The sequence below is a fragment of the Hirundo rustica genome, chromosome 17 (genome assembly GCF_015227805.2).
Source record: "Hirundo rustica isolate bHirRus1 chromosome 17, bHirRus1.pri.v3, whole genome shotgun sequence".
NCBI classification, from domain to species: Eukaryota; Metazoa; Chordata; class Aves; order Passeriformes; family Hirundinidae; genus Hirundo; species Hirundo rustica.
The window spans coordinates 3,963,892-3,981,174 of NC_053466.1; the positions used below are offsets into that span (position 1 = coordinate 3,963,892).

Genomic DNA, 17,283 nt, shown 5'->3' on the forward strand with positions numbered 1-17,283 from the left:
GTTTATTTACAGATAGTTCTAGCCACAGCGCGAGGCCCTCCCCACAGGAAGCCTCCAATGCTCGCGCCGAGCGGCTAACAGCGAACGTATGGCCGGGGTGAGACCCGGGATCGGGGAGGCGAAGGGGCGCGGTTGGGGCGTGGTCGGGGCGTGGCCAACCCGCCCGAGGTTATAAAAGGGAGTCGGACACCGCCCCTCCCCTCAGTTAAGATGGCGGCGCTGAGGGCGGCGGGGGCGGCGCTGCTGCGGCCCCGGCCCGGCCCGGCCCCGGCCGCGCTGGGCTACCACAAGAAGGTGAGGGGCGAGCGGGACACGGGGAGGGACGGGAGGCGGGGGGCGCGGTGTGCCACTCGCTGACGCTGTGTCTTGGCAGGTGGTGGATCACTACGAGAACCCGCGCAACGTCGGCTCCCTCGACCGCAATGCCAAGAACGTGGGCACCGGCCTGGTGGGCGCCCCGGCCTGCGGCGATGTCATGAAGCTGCAGGTGACCTTGGGGACCCGCTGGCAGCTGGGTGGGATCACAGGGAGCTGTTGCGAGGGTCAAACCTGCCCGTGTCCCCTCAGGGGACGGCACGGGCTTCCCTCATGCCCGCCCTGTGCCCGCGGCAGGGCCAGTCCCGCTCCTCGGGGGCCCGGCTGAGCTGAACCGGGTGCTGAAACGTCCCCAAAATGCTCCCGCAGGTGGAAGTGGACGAGAACGGCAAGATCGTGGACGCTCGCTTCAAAACCTTCGGCTGCGGCTCGGCCATCGCCTCCAGCTCGCTGGCCACGGAGTGGGTCAAAGGGAAAACGGTGAGGGAGCTCCGGGAAAGCGTCGGAGCTTCCCACGGGCCTGGGTTCTCTGTTGGGATCGTGTAGGAAGTGCTCTCCAGGGAGTCCCTGCGCTACTTTGTGCAGTAGAAGGAACTGCCAGCACTGTCAGGGTTTCAGTTGTAGGGCAATAATTGTCTTTTTCAATAACCATCAGAGAATCATTAAGGTTGGAAAAGCACTCTAAGAACATCAAGTCCAACCGTCCCCCACAGCTTGTACCACTGACCATGTCCCCAGGTGCCACATCCGTATGTTTTTGAACAATTTCACCAGGAAATGACTTTGTGCCTTATGCAATGAGCAAAACCAGGGTGGTGGCAGAAATTTTAGTTACAGGGAGTCTTTAGATCAGTTAGATCTGGTTTTTCTGCCAACAGTAAATGCACTTCAGTGCCATGATAGAGGATGAGCAGCCTTGGAGCAGCCCAAGTGGGGACAGTCTGTGACACTGCTATGTCAGATATTCCTCAATTCCCACATCCCTCACTGCCCTGGGCACCTTAGATAATCTCCCCTGTGGATTCTGCTGGCTCTGGAGCACTAAACCTTAGCAAACACAAACAGCAGGGCCTGTGACTGTAAAGGTTTTGTCACCACCTCTGCCTGTGTTTCAGGTTGACGAAGCGCTGAAAATCAAGAACACAGATATTGCCAAGGAACTCTGCCTTCCCCCTGTCAAACTGCACTGCTCCAGTAAGTAAAAACACTGGATCTCAGATGCTCTGGGAATAGCACAGATGCTTCTGGGTGCTGTTTTCCAAACAGTTTCTGCACGACACCATCCTTAAGAGAAAACTTGTTCAGATTTCAGGGTTAATTCAAGGATGTTCAGATCACGTCAATATTTTGGAGCCTGTGGCTCAGCACACTGGTAATAATCAGATTCTGAATTATATTTTTATCTGAAGTTATATTACATGAAATCAGCACTGTAGGAGTTCAGTATTTCAGGAATTCCATTCAGTTTTTCCTCTTAAGATCAATCCGTGCTGCTGGTCTTGTTAACTCACCGCTGCCTGCTTTTGTTTTTACCTCATCTTTTGTCCTAAAAGCCCTTGAATTCTCCTTAAAATCCTCTTTGTTTTTGCTTTGCAGTGCTGGCTGAAGACGCCATCAAGGCTGCCTTGGCTGATTACAAACTGAAGCAGGAGTCAAGCAGAGAATCCGACAAAAAAGCCGACAATGCCTGAACTGCCTGCGCAGCCTCCCCTCCTCCCTCCTCCCTCTGCAGTGCAATTCCCGAGCTGTAGTAGGACCCTGTGCACTACTCAAGCTGTAAGATACGCACAAGTTACGCACAAAGTGTCCCTGTGGTGTCCAGCCACTCCGTAGTGCTCACGTGGATGGGAGCTCCTCTTCCCTCGGGAGTGCCGTGGGAAGAATCCGCTCCGGAGACAAAACTGGTACTGGAAGGGCTGCACTTTGACCTTTATTTTGGGAAGATGTCTAGTTTTGCCTAATATTTTATGATGGAATTTGGTGGGAATCGTTGGCCTGGTTTGGATGTATGTGTGAGAGCTCTGGGGCCGCCCTTGGCTCCGGCTGCGTCAGGGTTGGTTTCGCAATCCGGGGGCAAATTCCTGCTCCTGGAGCTCTTGGACCCTTTGCAGGTGCCAAAGGGAAAAGTGGCCAGGAAACACTGGTGATTTCTGCTCCCATCCTGTCACTGCTTAATTTTTGAAGCTCTTATTTGAGGAACAGCCTGAATTTTGGGGTGTTTTCTCTTAAGAATTTCACTTTTTCACTCACCAGGTGCTCTCTAGCAGCTGTAAATCCTGGGCTAGAGGAAGCTGTCCCTCCCCAAGGAAGGGGTTTGCAACTGGATGAGCTTTAAGGTCCCTTCCAACCCAAACCACTCCAAGATTCTCTAAATACACCCTCAGACTGGAACCCCGGTGGGGAATAGCAGAGCTGGAATGCAGAGCTGAGGGGGAGCTCCCAGAGTTCCTCTTTTCCAGGGGAGTATTTCCAAACCAAGCACACGACACATTGGCCAGCTTCACTTACTTACCTTCTAACCCCCCACAAGACACCTCACTTCCCATTTTTCGTACTGAGGGGTGTTGTTAAAAATTTAAAACCACATTTAAAAAAACGATTGTCTCGTTCTGCTCCATCTGGGCACAATATTCGTAATTTTTAAGGCAGAGGTCACGCTTTGCTGTGAGTTTGCCTCTCGTGAGGTCCCTCTTGTGGTTCCTCAGCTCCTGGCACCCTCCAGCAGCGAGGAACGTGCCTCTCCCTCATGGAACAATCCAGCTATTTCCCAGTTTAAAAAAAAAAAAAAAAGAAATAATGAAAACTTCACACGCTCACATCTGCTTTGGGGCAAAATCAGCTCGTCGTGGTGGCACGCTCTTCCCAAGGGAATGTTGTCCTGAGGCAGGACCATGATGGGATAAAACACAGGGGTGCAGGAAGGTTGCAGGGATACAGGGGTGTGGGGTTGTGCTGCTTTTGAGGCAGAGCAGCCCCTCTTTCACCTCCCAGGTTTCCCCGCTGTCCCCACCGCAGCAGCTGCACCCCAGTGCCGTGGCTGAGTCCCCCACAGCTGTGGGTACAAGATAAAGGTTTCCTGGAAGGGCACGTGATGTGCTGATGTGGGGACTGATAACGCCCTGCCCAGGGCTCCACTGGCCCTGGAGGAGCGCGGGGACACGGGGACTGTCCCCACGGCTGCAGAGACACACGGGAGAGGAGCTGTGCGGAGGAAATGTTTATTTCTAGCTGAAGGGGTTCAGGAAGTGAGGCAAAAATCCAGCTGGGCTCTGGGGTGAAAGAAGGAAAGGAGCGTCCTTGTCCCTAAATCCTTACCCCTCTTTCCCCTGGGTGGCCATGGGCACAGCTGACCCATGTCCTACAGATCTCCAGCCCCGGTCCCATCCCTCTTCCCAGAGGGACGCAGCTCCCAGCCAGGAGCCCGGCACGGACCAGGCTGCTGCTGCTGATTAAAATAACACTTGGGAGGAAGCTGGTGGCAAAAAAGGGGTCAGAGCTGGAGCTGGGGGAATGCACCCACCCAGTGCCTGGGGTGGGGAGAAGCCCCTCGGGCAGCAGGAGCCGGGGCTGACGGCGTTCCAGTGCTGGGGAAAACCACCAGCTGGCAAATCCCCCTCCCCACGAACATCCCATCAGCACGAGGGTCGGGGGAGCCGGGGAGGGAATGGGATCTTCATCGGGGCTTCCTCGAGCCACCACGTACGTACGGAGCCTGATCCACCACGTCCATCGTGCGTCCCCAGGCAGCAGCTGCTCAGGCTCGCCGGGGGCTGTGTCCCTGCCTCAGATCCCAGAGGGAGCCTGGGAGCCATCCTGGGATGCGTCGGGGGTCTCCTTGCTCCCTGCGCTCGCCGCTTCCTCCGCGCCTGGATTTTGGGCGGGGGGCTTGGCTTGCTCATCCCCAGGCTTCTTTCCTTCCTCCTCTTCCTCCTCCTCCTGAGGGGAATTCTGCTCGCCCTGGGCCCCGTTGGCCAGCGGCGCCTTGTGGGGCGATTTGAGGTTCTGGGCAGCAGCCAGGATGTCCGCCTGGAGCTGCCGGCTGCCGTCCAGCGGCTCCTCCGCGCCGGCCTCGGGCGCTTTCTCGGGCACCTCGCTGAACGCCCGCGCTCCCCCGGACTTGTCCCTCTCATCCACGTATTTCTTCTTGGGAAAGGAGGAGGGATAGTAGGCGGAGGCCTTGTGCTTCTGCCGGACGATGACGGCGGCGCAGATGATGAAGAGGAGGACGAAGGACAGCGAGCCCACCACCACCACCAGCAGCAGGTACTCCTTGAAGAAGTCCACCAGCCCGTCCAGCACGCCCGGCGCCGAGCTGTTGGTCACCGTGGTCCCCGGCGCGTCCCCCAGCGTGGGGCTGATCCGGGGGGTCACGGGCTGGGCGGGCAGCGTGGCCGACGCCTCGTCCCCGTCCCCGCTGCCCGCGGCCTCCGGCAGCACCGGGCGCCGCCGGGGCGCCGCCGCCCGCGCCGGGGCCGCCGCCAGCAGCACCAAGAGCAGCAACCACGTGCCCATGGCCGAGCCCATTCCCGGGATTCGTGCAGGAGACCTGTCGGATGCAGAGAGTGCAGGGGGACGTGTTAATAGCCCGGCAGAGCCAGCCCTCACCCGCCTGAATTTCCGTGTGGAAGTAGAAAGGCAGCTCCGGTTTTCTGGCCCTGACGGAGCGAGGGGCTCCGTTTGTTTTCCGAGGGCGCAGCTGGAAGCCAGCTGGGTGGGATTGCTCAAGGCCGGGGGACCGGGGCTGCAGCCAGCGCCCGGCTCCAGACAGCGGTCATTTGGCTGATTAGAGAATTCCTGAAAAAATGGAGGTTTGCAGTGGAAACTTTGACACGGGCGATGCTACAAAGGGGCTGGGCCCGGAGCAAGAGGCATTTCCCAACCGCCCGTCCCGGACCGTTAATTCCCAGCTGGAGCACGGCTAAAAATAGGTTGGGGCAGGATTTCACCCCGGTGCCGCCACGGTGGTTGAGTGGAGCTGGGATGGGGCGTGGGACAAAGCCCCAGAGCTGAGGTGCGGGGAACGTGGGTCCCGGCTACCTGAGCGTCCCTGGTGAAGGGGGAAGGCTGGTTCCGTCCCTGTGCCGTGCTCCTCGCCCGGATGGGGCTGGATCTGCCCCGTTCCACAGCACACAGCGTGCTGCAGGACACGGGACACGCGCTTCCCAGCGCGGAGCAGTGACCGGGGTGAGCCCCTGCACCCCGCGGGATTTGGGAGAGGGACGTGACCGTCTCCACCACGGCGCGAGACGTTCCCGAGGGACATCAACGCGTGCCGCGCCACGTAACGCCATCGAGCCGTTCCCAGGGCTCTTCCCCTCCACACGGCTCCGTGGGGAGGTCTCAGGAAGCAGCTCCCCACGTCCATCAGCAGGGACCCCCCGTGACAGTTCTCCAGCCTCAGGCTCCCCAAATCCCAACCCACATCCCATTTTCCCCCCAAACAAACCCAAGGCAGCAGCCCTACAGACAGAGAGGGATTCCAGCAGCAGGATTTGGCTTCCAGGCTCTTTTCCGGCTGCACAATCTGGTTTCCATTAATCCAGTGCAAAAAAAAGGAGCGGAGGTGGGAGGTGCCCCTGACCCCCAACCCTCCCGACTCCCCATGGGCACCGCTGCAGCCGTGGGGTCACAGCACTGACCAGCAGCGGGAGAACGAAGGGTTTGAGGGGCTGAAGTCAGCCCCTTCATCCTCCTCTGCACCCCAGACAGGGGCCCCTCGGCGGGAAAGGGGTCCCGGGATGGGGATGGCATCAATTCCCCGGCAGGCATTGGAGCTGAGGAGCAGCCGTGGCCATGGAGGGGCTGAGAAAAGCCCAGAGCAGTGCCAAGAGCAGGGCCTGGCACCGCGGGCATGGCCAGCCCTCCACACCCTTCCCAATCCCATTCCCGTCCTCGCCCACCCCCAGACCCACAGCTCCTTCCCAGCTCCGCTTCCCAGCCGCTGCAGAAATTCACGATTTTGGCGTTGTCCAGATGCAGCACGCTCCGATTCCTGCCTGGGAATGCAGCCATGTGGCCGGCTCCATCCCGTGTCCCGCCGTGGGGACCATGCCCAGCCCTCACCGCAGCACCCCCGGCTGCGGGACAGCCCCTGCCCTGCTCCAGAGCCACCCGAAAATTGGGGAGCAGCTTGGCACATCCAGGGGGATCCTCACCTCGCCCGCAGCCGGCAGGAGGGAGCCGGGAAGACGGGATCTGTCCCACACACCTCGAGCCCCTTTCTGCAGCCTGCTGGGATGGAGCCTCCTCCTTCTCCCTCTTCTCCTCCTCCTTCTCCTCCTCCTCCTCCTGCGTCGCAGCCCGGGACCAGCTTGTTCTCATTACAGCCGGGATGGGGAGGGGGTGTGGGAGGCCAGGGAAGGCAGGCAGCCCCCAGCCCCCTCCCAGACGAACTCCAGCTGGGGCTGGGGGTGTTTCCCGGTTTATCCCGTCAGCAAAGGAGCCACGGTGCTCCCCATCATCAACCCCGCAAGGGGCCACGTTTTGGGGTGCAAGTGGGGATGGGGGTCACACAGGGGGTTGTTTTTAGTGTTTTTATCCACCAGGGTCGGGGGTAAAGCCCATCCGAGGGTCCAAGGGGGACAGTGAGGGATGTGGGCTCAGTGCCCTGGCATTACTGAGGCAGTGGGGCAAACATGGCTCCAGACCATCCCCTTAATTTCAGGAGAACACTTCCTAAAAATCCCAGCCTGGAAATGCTCTGCCTTGGGGTGCAGGCAGGGACACAGACAGGGGTCCCCCGGCTCCCCAGACAAACACAGCAGCTGCTCAGCTCCCCGGGTCCTGGTCTCCAGTTTGGGGGTCTGGGGGCATCTCTTGAGCCCCTCCCGAGCTGTGTCTCCCCCTGCCCTGGTCCCCTCGGCCTGGCCTGAGGTTGCTCAAGAGGCTGCAGCCGCTGCGTGACCTCATCCTGTTGCTATTTTCCTCTGCTCCTCTCTGGGGACCTGCCAGACCCCCCAAAAAGCCACGGCCAGCGCCCGGGGACCGTGACCCCCGCGGGGTGGGGGGATTCTGTCCCCTCGTTCGGAGCGGGGCTGGCGCCGCCGGGGTTTCTCCTGCGTCCCCGCCGGCGTCGCGGCTCCCCGAAATAAAAGCTCCGTCCGTCTGGCGGCTCCCAGCAGCTGCTGGGGCGGCTTTTCCCGGCCTTAAGTGCTCAGTGATGAAATCTTAGAGGGGAAGGGGGAAAGGGGAGAGGAGGCCGGGGACCAGGGCGGCCTGGAGGAGCTCCAGCAGCATCCGGCCCTGCTCCTGCAGCCCAGGTGGGGATGGGGATGGGGCTGAGCTTCCCCCCATGAGCCCAGTGTTGGGCTCAATATCCTCGGCCAGGGTCTCCATTCCAGCCTGCCCAGGGTCTGCATCCCGCATCGTCCGCAGTCCCCGTTGCCGCTCATCCAAGAACCCCACCCCGCCCTCGCCAGGATCCCCATCCTGCTCTGCCCAGAGTCTCCATCCCTCCTCGTCCAGCACCTTCGTCCCACCCTGCCCACGGTTCCCACCCTCCACTGCTCAGAATCCTCATCCATCCCTGCCCAGTATTTCCAATTCCCTTCGCCCAAGATCCCCATCCCTCCCTGCCCAGCGTCCCCACCCTCGCGGCGGGATCCCCGTCCCAGATTCCCGGTGCCAGCTCCCACCGGCCATTACGATGCCGTTTTTGCCTGCGGCGGGCGCGGGCCCGGCCCCTCGGAGCTGGGCAGGGCCGGGACCGCCCGGCCCCGCTGTGTAATTTGGGGCAGCAGGAACGCGGTGCCGCGCAGGGCTGGGCTCGGCGGCACGGCCCGCCCGGGGAACCGGCAATTTGAGGCATTTCAGCCTCGCTCTGCTTCTAATTTGCTTCCTTGGGCTGCGCTTTGCTGTGCCAGCAAAACACCCGGAGGGGATCCGTCCTGCAGAGCTGCACGAGGTGTGTGGGGCTCCATGTGCAGCGTCGTGAGTGGGACTGTGCCACCCCCGGTCCCCTGTCACCCACCACAGCCCGGTGCCACCCTGGACCCCTGTCACCCACAGCCCGGTGCCACCCTGGACCCCTGTCACCCACAGCCCGGTGCCACCCCAGTCCCCTGTCACCCACAGCCCAGTGCCACCCTGGAGCCCTGTCACCCACAGCCCAGTGCCACCCCAGTCCCCTGTCACACACAGCCCGGTGTCACCCCGGTCCCCTGTCACCCACCACAGCCCGGTGTCACCCCACCGCACTCTGCCCTCCTGCTGTGACACCGCGCCCGCTCCCCGTGAATTCCTGCGCCGTGAGGTGGGCGATGGCAGCCCGACAGGACCTGCTGACTGCGCCAAATAGGGCGATTCCCGGCTCCCGGCTCCCGCTCCTGCCGTGGAGGAAAGCTTCTCCTCGCTGGGCTCCTGCTGGAGAGCGGCCGGCACGGGGCTGGGAGAGCGGGAGCAATCCCTGGGATCCATGCAATTCCTCAGGACACACCGGCCTCATCCTCACCGGGGGCGGAGGGGGGATGAGCTGCTCCGGGGTGAAGCCAGAGATGGGAGCATCCCTCTTCCCCCGTGGCTGCTTTGGCTGGCGGGGCGCTGGCGTGGGGACGCGGTGGGACACAGCAGGGTGGCATCAGCGAGGAGCCCACGGCCAGGGCGTCCTGCGTGGGCACCGGCCACGGCCACCGGCTGCGGATCCCCGGGCTCTGCTGACTCACCCGTAAACATTTACATTCGCAGCCGGAGCGGGGCCGCGCAGCTGCCAGGATCCAGATGGAAAATATCCCAAGCACAGTGTGAATGTAAACAGGCAGCAGGGTCGGGACGCAGGTGAACGACCACGCTGGCAATTCCCCCCGGATAGACAGCCCAGAGTGGCCTTGGAGGAGGCTGCAAGCCTGGGGACGTGGGGAAGGGAATACGGGGACGTAGGAATGGGGATGTGGGAATGGGAGTGCTGAATCTGGCAGGGCAGGGGTGGGGACGGAGGGATTGGGACACTGAACCTGGTCTCAGCAGGGATGGGGATGTGAGGATGTGGGGATGTGGGATGATTGACACCTGCCCGAGCGGGTGAAATGGAGGAGCCCTCGCTGGCCTCTCATGGATTTGCTCTCCCCGTCCCTGCCATTCCCAGTCGCAGTCGGGGCCAGCGCTGCCGGATGATGATGCCGGGACCCTGCGGCCGCCGTTCGGCCCCGGGCCGAGCACCTGACAGGCAGCGGCGGCCCCGGAGGCGTCCCCGCCTCGCTGCAGCGACCGCAGACAGGAACACGTTGTGCCACGAGCGCACCCGTCCCTGTCCCCGTCCCCGTCCCCATCCCACGGCGTTTCCGCCCCGGCCCCCCCGCCCTTCCAGCTCCCACGAGGCCCGGCCCGGGCGGGGAGGAGGTCCCGGGGTCTGGTCCCTGCCCGGCGGAGAGGTGACCGCGGGTTTCGTTTCTGCTCCCCCAGGGGTTTGAGGGGGAGGATGGAGAAGCGAAATTTTGGCAGCAGGATGTGGGCAGGCGGCGGGGCGGGGAGGGGAAGGGGCTGGCGGGTGCCATCCCTGCCAGGAAGAGACCACCACGTCCGGGAAAACTCTTTAATGGGATGGGCCTCGAGGGCCGAGCTGGCAGCTCCGTCACGCTGCTCCAAGCTAAAACACCGGGGGACAAGGGGTCCCGGCCCGCGGCTCCCCCGGGCACCGCGGCCCCGCAGCGCGGCGGGATGCAGCAGCCATCCCCTGGGGCTCAGGAGTGCTCCGGCAGGAAGCTGCTGAGAGTCAGGTTGTCTCCATCGGGCTCGCAGCTGCCGTCGGGCAGCAGCAGCTTGTGCCGCGGGGCCGGGACGGGCCGGGGGCCGGCGGCCGCCTCGGCGTCGGGCAGGAGCGAGGAGATACAAACCATCTCGGTGGGGCTGAAGCGGCGCTGCCCGGTTCGCGCCCGCCGCCACAGCAGCGTCCCCAGCACCCCCATGCACACCAGGAAGGCGGCGGCCAGCAGCCCCAGCAGCAGGATGGCCAGCAGGCACTTGCTCACCACCCCGCTGGGCTCCCAGGGCACCGCGGTGCCCCACGGCGTCGTGTCCCGAGGCGCCGGGAGGGTCGGTGCAGGCGGAGCTCCGGCTTTCTTGGGTTTCTTGTAGCCCGTGGTGTGGAGGACAAAGGCTGGGAGGGCTGTTGAGCGTGGCCCCGTGGAGGAGCTGCCGTCCAGGCCGTCAGTCACTGTGTCCTCCTCGATGGGTGGCATGAGCCAGCTGGGGGTGGTGGTGATGCTCTTCTGGGCTCCTGATGGCGTGCCAGGCTCTGAGCCTGGCAGCAGATCGTGAGCAGGGGAATCGGTCTCATCCCTGGCATCAGCTGTGGTTGGCACCACGCGTGCCCGGCTGGCCTCGGTGCTGGGCGCTGCTGCGGAGCTGGGGAGCAGGTGGAGATCATCCGGGGGATCTGTCTCATCCATGGCATCAGCTGTGGTGGACACTACGGGCGCCCAGAGCGGGCTGGTGCTGGCGCTGGGCGCTGCTGGTGCCACGGAATCCTCCAGTAAGTTGGGTTTAGGGGAATCCGTCTCATCCATAGGCTCGGCCGTGGTGGACACTGCAAGCACCTGCCTCAGGCTGGCGTTGGTGAGCAGAGCTGGTGCTGCAGAGCTCAGCAGCAGCTCAGGCTCGGGGGAATCATCCATCAGATCGGCTGTGGTTGGCACACGGAGCGGGCTGGCCTTGGTGCCGGGCGCTGCTGGTGGCACAGAGCCGCCGTCGCTCTTGTCACCGCCGGTCATCGCGGTGGCACCGGGCTCCTGCTCACCGTCATCCCTCTTCTCACGGGAGAGGGGCAGCGGCTTGGCCGCCCCCCAGACCCACTGCCCGCCCCGCGGCAGCCCCGGCTGCAGCAGCTCAGCCCCACACGCCCGCAGGGGGCTCAGCACCAGCAGCACCAGCACGGCCCGGCCCAGCGCCATGGGACCTGCAGGGGACAGAAAGCGCAGGTGACATCGCGGTCCCCGCGGGAGAATGCTGAGCAGGGAACTGCCCCAACATTCCAGCCGAGGATCCTCCTTCCCCTCTGGAGAGGAGCCCTCGGGTTTGGGGGGATGGAGGATGCACCCAGCGAGCTCCTCCCGCCACAGCCCCCACCTGCGGGAGCTCAGCACCCGTGGCTCTGCTCCAGGAGCAAGTTTTGATGAGGAAGTTGAGTGTCTGGAAATGGGAAATCAGCCGCGATGGAGGCGGCTGCTGCGGGACGGGTCAGTTGCGGGATGAGTCTCCGTGTGGAAATGAAACCACAGAGATGTCACCCACGTTTTGACAGACCCCCCTGCCGGGGTGCCCGTCCTCCCCTTCCACCCGCCGGGCTGGCACAGGGCTCCAGGGCTGAGCCTGTGCCTCTGTGCTGGAGCAGGAGAGGCAAATCCACCCCGAGCTCACCCCAAATCCCCCTGTTCCATCACCAACTCCCCCTTCCCTCGGCACCCCCGGTGGGCGAAAGCCGCCGAGGTCCCCGAGGATCCGCACCCGACAGCATCCGGACACGGCTCAATGCCCCGAGCATCCCCAGGGGGCTCCCACATCCCCAAACCCGCAGGGAGCAGCGCGGAGCGCGGCACCCTCGGGGATCCCGAGCACCCCCTTTGCGCCCAGAGCATCCCCGCGGGCCGAGCCCCGATCCAGCACCTTCCCACCGGCGCTCACCTGTGCTGATGAAGGCGGCGGGATCCCGACTGCAGGGGCCGGCACGGAGGGGGGCGAGGGCAGCCCTGGCACCGGCACCCGCGGGGCGTCGTGGGCCGGCCCCCGCCTGCACCTCCGGCCGGGCGGGGAAGGGAGGGAGGGAGCGCGGAAAAAGCGGCTGCGGTTTCCAGAGCCCGCGGGGGAAGGACGTCACGGCGAGAGCGGGGCCACCGAGGGCTGGGGGGCTGCGGGCACTCCCCCGGGGAGGGTGGCGGGGTGTGCGCTGCACCCCAAAGAGGGGCTTCGTGCCCCGCGCCGACGGCCCCGCGGAGCAGCTGCGCGCCGGGGCTGGCGTCGCGCCGAAAGCAGAAGTGACGGCGAACCTGGTGCCAGGGCTGCCACCCTCCCCCGGGCACGGTGTGGGCACGGCCAGGGTGCCCTGAGATACCTCAACACCGGGAAACGCCCTAGCACACGAGGAGGAGGAGGAGGAGGAGGAGGAGGGTGAGGCCCTGATGTTTTACGCTGCCTTTGTGCCGGGCTCCTTCTCTTTGCACTGTCCCCGGGACGCTCGGAGGGGGTCTCGGGGGTCCGCTGGGTGTTGTCCCGGGTGTTGTCCCGGGTGTTGTCCCGGCCTCGTGGCACGGGCACGGCAGGAAAGCCCCCGCCCCAACCGCAGGCTGCCGGGCGGGAGGCGCAGCCGCAGCCGCAGGAAGGTGCCGCAAGCGGCACATCCGCAGGAACGGGCTCGGGGTGACAACAACCCCCCGCCCTCCGGAACCTCAGCGGCCCCTGCTCCGAACACCTGCCCAGGGGGCTGGAAGAGGGAAGAAGTGGGGCTCAGGCCTGTGGGATGAGCATCCCTGGGATGGATCCACGGTGCCCGGGGAATGCGGACTCTCTGGGAGCATCCCTGCCCGGCTTTGGGGTGGTGCCGGGGTGTTCCGGAGGCGGTTGTGCAACATCCCCTGAAACGCCGCAGCCCTGAGAAAGATCAAACCTGGGTGGAGTAAGTGATGCTGTTTCCAGCCCAGGCTCTGAGTCCTTCCAGACTTCCTGCAGCCTGAAACAAATTTTACCTGGGGGGAAGAGCAGAATGAGCCCCCCCCCCGGATCCAGGGTAGCTCCCAAGCAGCGCTGCTCCTTCCCGGGAAGGCATCACCCCCATCCAGCCCCGATCCCCCAGCCCGTCCGTGCCACCACATCCCACACACGCCCAGCCAAGCTCTTGGGTTCAGCACCGGGAATCGCCAGGGAGGATTCCAGGTGTGACCCCAGGAATGGGCCCCGGCTCTCCTGGGACAAGAGCAGAAGGTCCCCAAGGACCCCCTCAGCCACAGCCCCCCCCTCGAGTCCCGGTTATCCCAATTCCATATCCCGGTTATCAATCAGACCTGGAACGCCGGGGGCGGGCGCAGGATGCCGAGAGCCAAAGGAAAAGCCAAGCAGAGGCAGTTTATAATCAATGACTTTTATCTTTTGAAAATGGAAGCAAATATTTGGACAGATACTCTGGTCGCTCTATAAGAGCGCGTCTTTCCGGACTGGGCTGGTTCTCTCCCGGGATATCACGGCTACAAAAAGCTTCAGGCACTGACTCCGGTTGAGCCTGGCGAGGCATCAGTTCATTTAAATAAAATACAGGCTAGGAACTAAAATCTCCCACACCCCCACCCCGGGGCACCTCAATCCAGCGGCTCCCAAAACTGATTTCCCTCCAAATGTTAGGAACAAACCCGAGGTCCCCGAGCACACAACCCTGAAGTCACACGTACAAATCAACACAGAAATCACCACTGTGGGGAGAACGACCTTCGGGTCTGGGTTCCAAAAGAGAGAGGGGGGAAAAAAAAAAAAAAATCCATAAAAATACACATCTCAGGCATTTACTGCAATACAGAAACGTCACCAAACAGCCAAAGAACCCGGAGCGGCCGGATTGTGGATCCATGGGCACAGGGCAGGGGATGCCACTTGTCCCTAAAACACAGAAATCCCGCTTTCCTGAAGCTTTCCTGCTCTGCAATCCCACCACATCCTCTGTCTCCTCCGTCCCGTCCTCGCGCCTCTCCAGCTACGTCCCCCGGCCGATTCCGCCTCCACACACACATCCCTCCACAGCAGGGAATCCTTAACCTGGGAGTTCTGAACATGCAAACGCTGGGGGAAAAATGGAAAATCGGAGAATTCCTAGCTAAACTAATGGAAAATAATAGTAAAAAAAAAATCAATCTCTTCGGCCCGGACGAAGGGACTCGTGTCCGCCGGGATGCTCCAGGTGGGAGCACACGGAGCTGCCACGGGGACAGAGTCCAGCTGGGACAGGGATCCAGAGCTCTGGGACACCGGATGGTCTCTGCCCACCTTTGGAACGAGGATGGGCTATCAGCACTCCCTGGCACCGCAGGGACGGGCTGTGCCGGGACTGGCAGCACCGATCCCGCCCGGCACAGCTTTCCAGGGTGTCCTGGATCCCATTCCCAGCACAAGGACACGGCCTGGGAGCAGGGAGCCAGCCTGCCCCAACCCTGACAGCTCCTTCCCAGGGGAGACCCCGCCTGAGCTGAGCTTTGCTGAGCTGAGCCCCTGTGGAATTCCAGGAGGAGCTGGCTCGCCAGCCTGGAGCACTCACAGGGCCTCTCCCTGCAGGATCCCAAAGGAGCCGTGGGAGAAACCAGTTCTCCAAACTGGGATCAAATCCATCCTCCCAGCCCCTTCTGCTCTGAAGGGCCGGGAGTGCAGGGGGGGTTGGAGGTCACTCATCTATCCGGGAACAAATCCTTTCTGCAAAGCTTTTCCAGCATGGCAGGGTGGGAGGCGGGAATGGGACAATGGACAGGAGAAAACAAATGATAAAAAAGTAACAACAGAGGCGTTTTGTTTGTGGAGAATTATCATGGGAAAAAAAAAAAATCACCTTTCTGCTGCTAATGCTGCCTTGGAAGCACAGAAAATTCCTATCATCAGCACTGGTGTGAGGGGCTGATGGATTCCAAAAGTTCCTTAAAAACCCACGAGCTCAGGGGGGGCAGGAACAAGGATTTGCAGCAACTGCTGGCATCCCACAGCTCACCTGGAGCTCCATGCTCAAAAACATTCCTGCATGGAAGTCACTTCTGCCTTGAAATGGAAATAAAAATGAGCAAGTAAAAGGCGTGAGAGTTCGGTCATGGAATCAAAGCTTGGGATAGCAGGAAAATGGAAACACGGTGCCGGCTTAAAACTTCAGTAGGAAACAAATCCCCTCGTTCAGAATGATGTATTTGTGTTTTTCTGTCAGCCAGCGGGGCTGGGGACAGGCTGTGGAGCAGGAAAGGCAGCTGATCCCATCTCCAAGGGGATTCCACAGGGAAGAGAAGGGAAAGGAACCCACCTGATTGTTCCGGAGGATTTACACAAAACAGCTTCAGCTTTGTTCTCTGCACAGTGTAAACACCCCCCACACCCCCTGTCCCTTGGAATGGAAACACAAATACTGCAAAAGTGGCAAATAAGAAAAATAAAAGCGATTTTTTTTTTTTTCTATTTTTTGGCAACTCTAAAAAAAAAAAAAAAACCAACAAAAAAAGAAATGGTTAAGAACAATGTGGCGTTGGTCCCTAAATCTAGAAAAAGATATTTGGGCAATGACATCGGAAGTCAAGAATGGATTCGTTTTTCAAGGATTCATAATAACATCTGGGAAAAACCCAAAAAAAACCCCCAAAAAAACCAAAAAAACCCAAACCCTCGTAAAAGTAGCACTTCTCGTTTTTGCTTTGTTTTTGACACAGTCACAGAAATTCATTGGAACATCGGGAAACGAAGGAAAAAAAAAGAAATCTTTCACTAAAAAGCTTGGCTTGAAATCATCGGCTCTTGTTGACGTGGATTTAGGAGAACAGGAAAGCTCGTACTGGAATGCTGCAGGCTGCTGCTGGCTGAACTGGGAGCTGGGATGTGCCTGGGCTGGCGGCCCCGTCAGTCCGCGATCTTGGCCATCTGCTGCTCCAGCTTGGAGATGCGCTCGTCCTGGTTGGAGATCGTGTCCTTGATGGATTTCAGCTCCTTCAAAATCTCGTCCAATTTGGCGTCGTTTTGCTGGAAGACAAGGAAGCGCCAGTGAGGAGAGCTGGGGGGTTTTCCAAGGGAAGGGCTCCTCCCAGTGGGACTGCTGGAGGGATGAGGCTGTGACAGACTCTGGAGCAGTTGGGATGCTCAGGGCACGGAGCTGCATCTCCAGCAGCACCAGGGCACCCATCCAGGACCAGAACCTTCCCTCTGTGTCCCAAAGGACACGGTCTGGGGACAGGGATTAGAGGTGAACAAGGTGCTGGGTTAGGGTGGGACTCGGGGATCTTCAAAGTCTTTTCCAGGCTTAATGGTTCTGTGATTTAGGAAAAGACAATGCCAAGTCATCTTCTGTACCTACAGAAGAATTAGAATCACAGAATCATGGGATATCCCATGATGGGAAGGGACCCACAGGGATCATCCTGTCCAATCCCTGGCCCTGCACAGACACCCCAGCAATCCCAGCCTGTCCCTGGCAGCGCTGTCCCAACAATCCTGGAGCTCCGGCAGCCTTGAGCATTCCCTGGGGAGCCTGGGCAGTGCCCCAGCGCCCTCTGGGGAAAGAACCTTTCCCTGACACCCAGCCTAACCCTGTCCTGACACAGCTCCATCCCTTCCCTCAGGTCCTGTCACTGGCCCCACACGGGCATTCCCACCCAAAATTCCTGGAGTTTACTCACGGAGTTTGAGGCATCCGCTGCTTTCTTTGGAGCGTTTATGAGATCACTCTTCTTGTTCCCGGCGGGTTTGTTGTCCAGTATGTTCTTCTTGACCACCTTGAGATCCCTGTTTTTGCCTGGAATGTACCCGTGCTTCAAGGAGATGAGGAGAGGATCAGCGTTCTTCCCCTCGAACCACTCCTCTGCTTCCAGAGCTGCTTCCGGGCCGGCTGTGTCCGGGTACAGGTCGTCCTGGAAGAGGTCGGACTGCAAGGAGGAGACATGGATCAGTCAGGAGCGCTTTGGGAGGCAGGAGCTGGCTCCAAAGCCCGGCCCCAGGGCAGTGCTCACCTTGCGGGGAACCGTCATGATGATGGGCTCACACTTCCTCTCGTGGAGCTTGAAGAACCTGCCGTGGAAAAGGAGAGGTGGGACAGGGAGTGAGGATCAGGGAGATGGAGGAGACGGGGAAGGAGCAACCCCAAGGAACCACAGACATCCCTGAGACCATCACGTCCAACCGTTCCCCCGGCACTGCCAAGGCCACCATCACCCACGTCCCCGAGTGCCACATCCACACAGCCGTTAAATCCCTCCAGGATGGGCACTCCGCCCTGCCCTGGGCAGCTGTGCCAATGCCTGACCACCCTTTCCATGAAGAAAT

At 61.2% G+C, this 17,283-nt stretch overlaps 4 protein-coding genes across 4 annotated transcripts in view; 1 reads left to right on the forward strand and 3 right to left on the reverse strand.

Moving 5' to 3' along the window:
- Positions 1 to 195: 195 nt before the first annotated feature.
- ISCU (iron-sulfur cluster assembly enzyme) lies at positions 196 to 2,932 on the forward strand. The gene is made up of 5 exons (XM_040080933.1): positions 196 to 294; positions 374 to 487; positions 685 to 795; positions 1,431 to 1,509; positions 1,912 to 2,932. Exons 1-5 carry the CDS (start codon positions 211 to 213, stop codon positions 2,004 to 2,006), a joined length of 483 nt encoding a protein of 160 aa, XP_039936867.1. The 5' UTR covers positions 196 to 210; the 3' UTR covers positions 2,007 to 2,932.
- Positions 2,933 to 2,977: 45 nt separating this feature from the next.
- On the reverse strand, positions 2,978 to 6,084 carry TMEM119 (transmembrane protein 119). Its single transcript, XM_040080932.2, is given in 3 exon segments — positions 2,978 to 4,861; positions 5,784 to 5,871; positions 5,874 to 6,084. Coding segments are annotated over 3 exon segments (1,062 nt in total). The 3' UTR covers positions 2,978 to 4,098.
- Positions 6,085 to 9,891: 3,807 nt separating this feature from the next.
- Positions 9,892 to 11,354, reverse strand: SELPLG (selectin P ligand). Its single transcript, XM_040080930.2, has one exon. The coding sequence runs from the start codon at positions 11,196 to 11,198 to the stop codon at positions 9,990 to 9,992; it is 1,209 nt and encodes a 402-aa protein (XP_039936864.1). The 5' UTR covers positions 11,199 to 11,354; the 3' UTR covers positions 9,892 to 9,989.
- A 2,008-nt stretch (positions 11,355 to 13,362) lies between these two features.
- The window catches only part of CORO1C (coronin 1C), a 39,575-nt gene continuing 35,654 nt past the window's right edge, over positions 13,363 to 17,283 (reverse strand). Inside the window, exons 9-11 of the mRNA XM_040080621.2 lie at positions 16,971 to 17,028; positions 16,641 to 16,886; positions 13,363 to 15,987 (exon numbers count right to left, since the gene is read on the reverse strand). Coding sequence (XP_039936555.1) covers positions 15,868 to 15,987; positions 16,641 to 16,886; positions 16,971 to 17,028 — 424 coding nt within the window. The 3' untranslated portion in view covers positions 13,363 to 15,867. The remainder of the gene's footprint in view (positions 15,988 to 16,640; positions 16,887 to 16,970; positions 17,029 to 17,283) is intronic.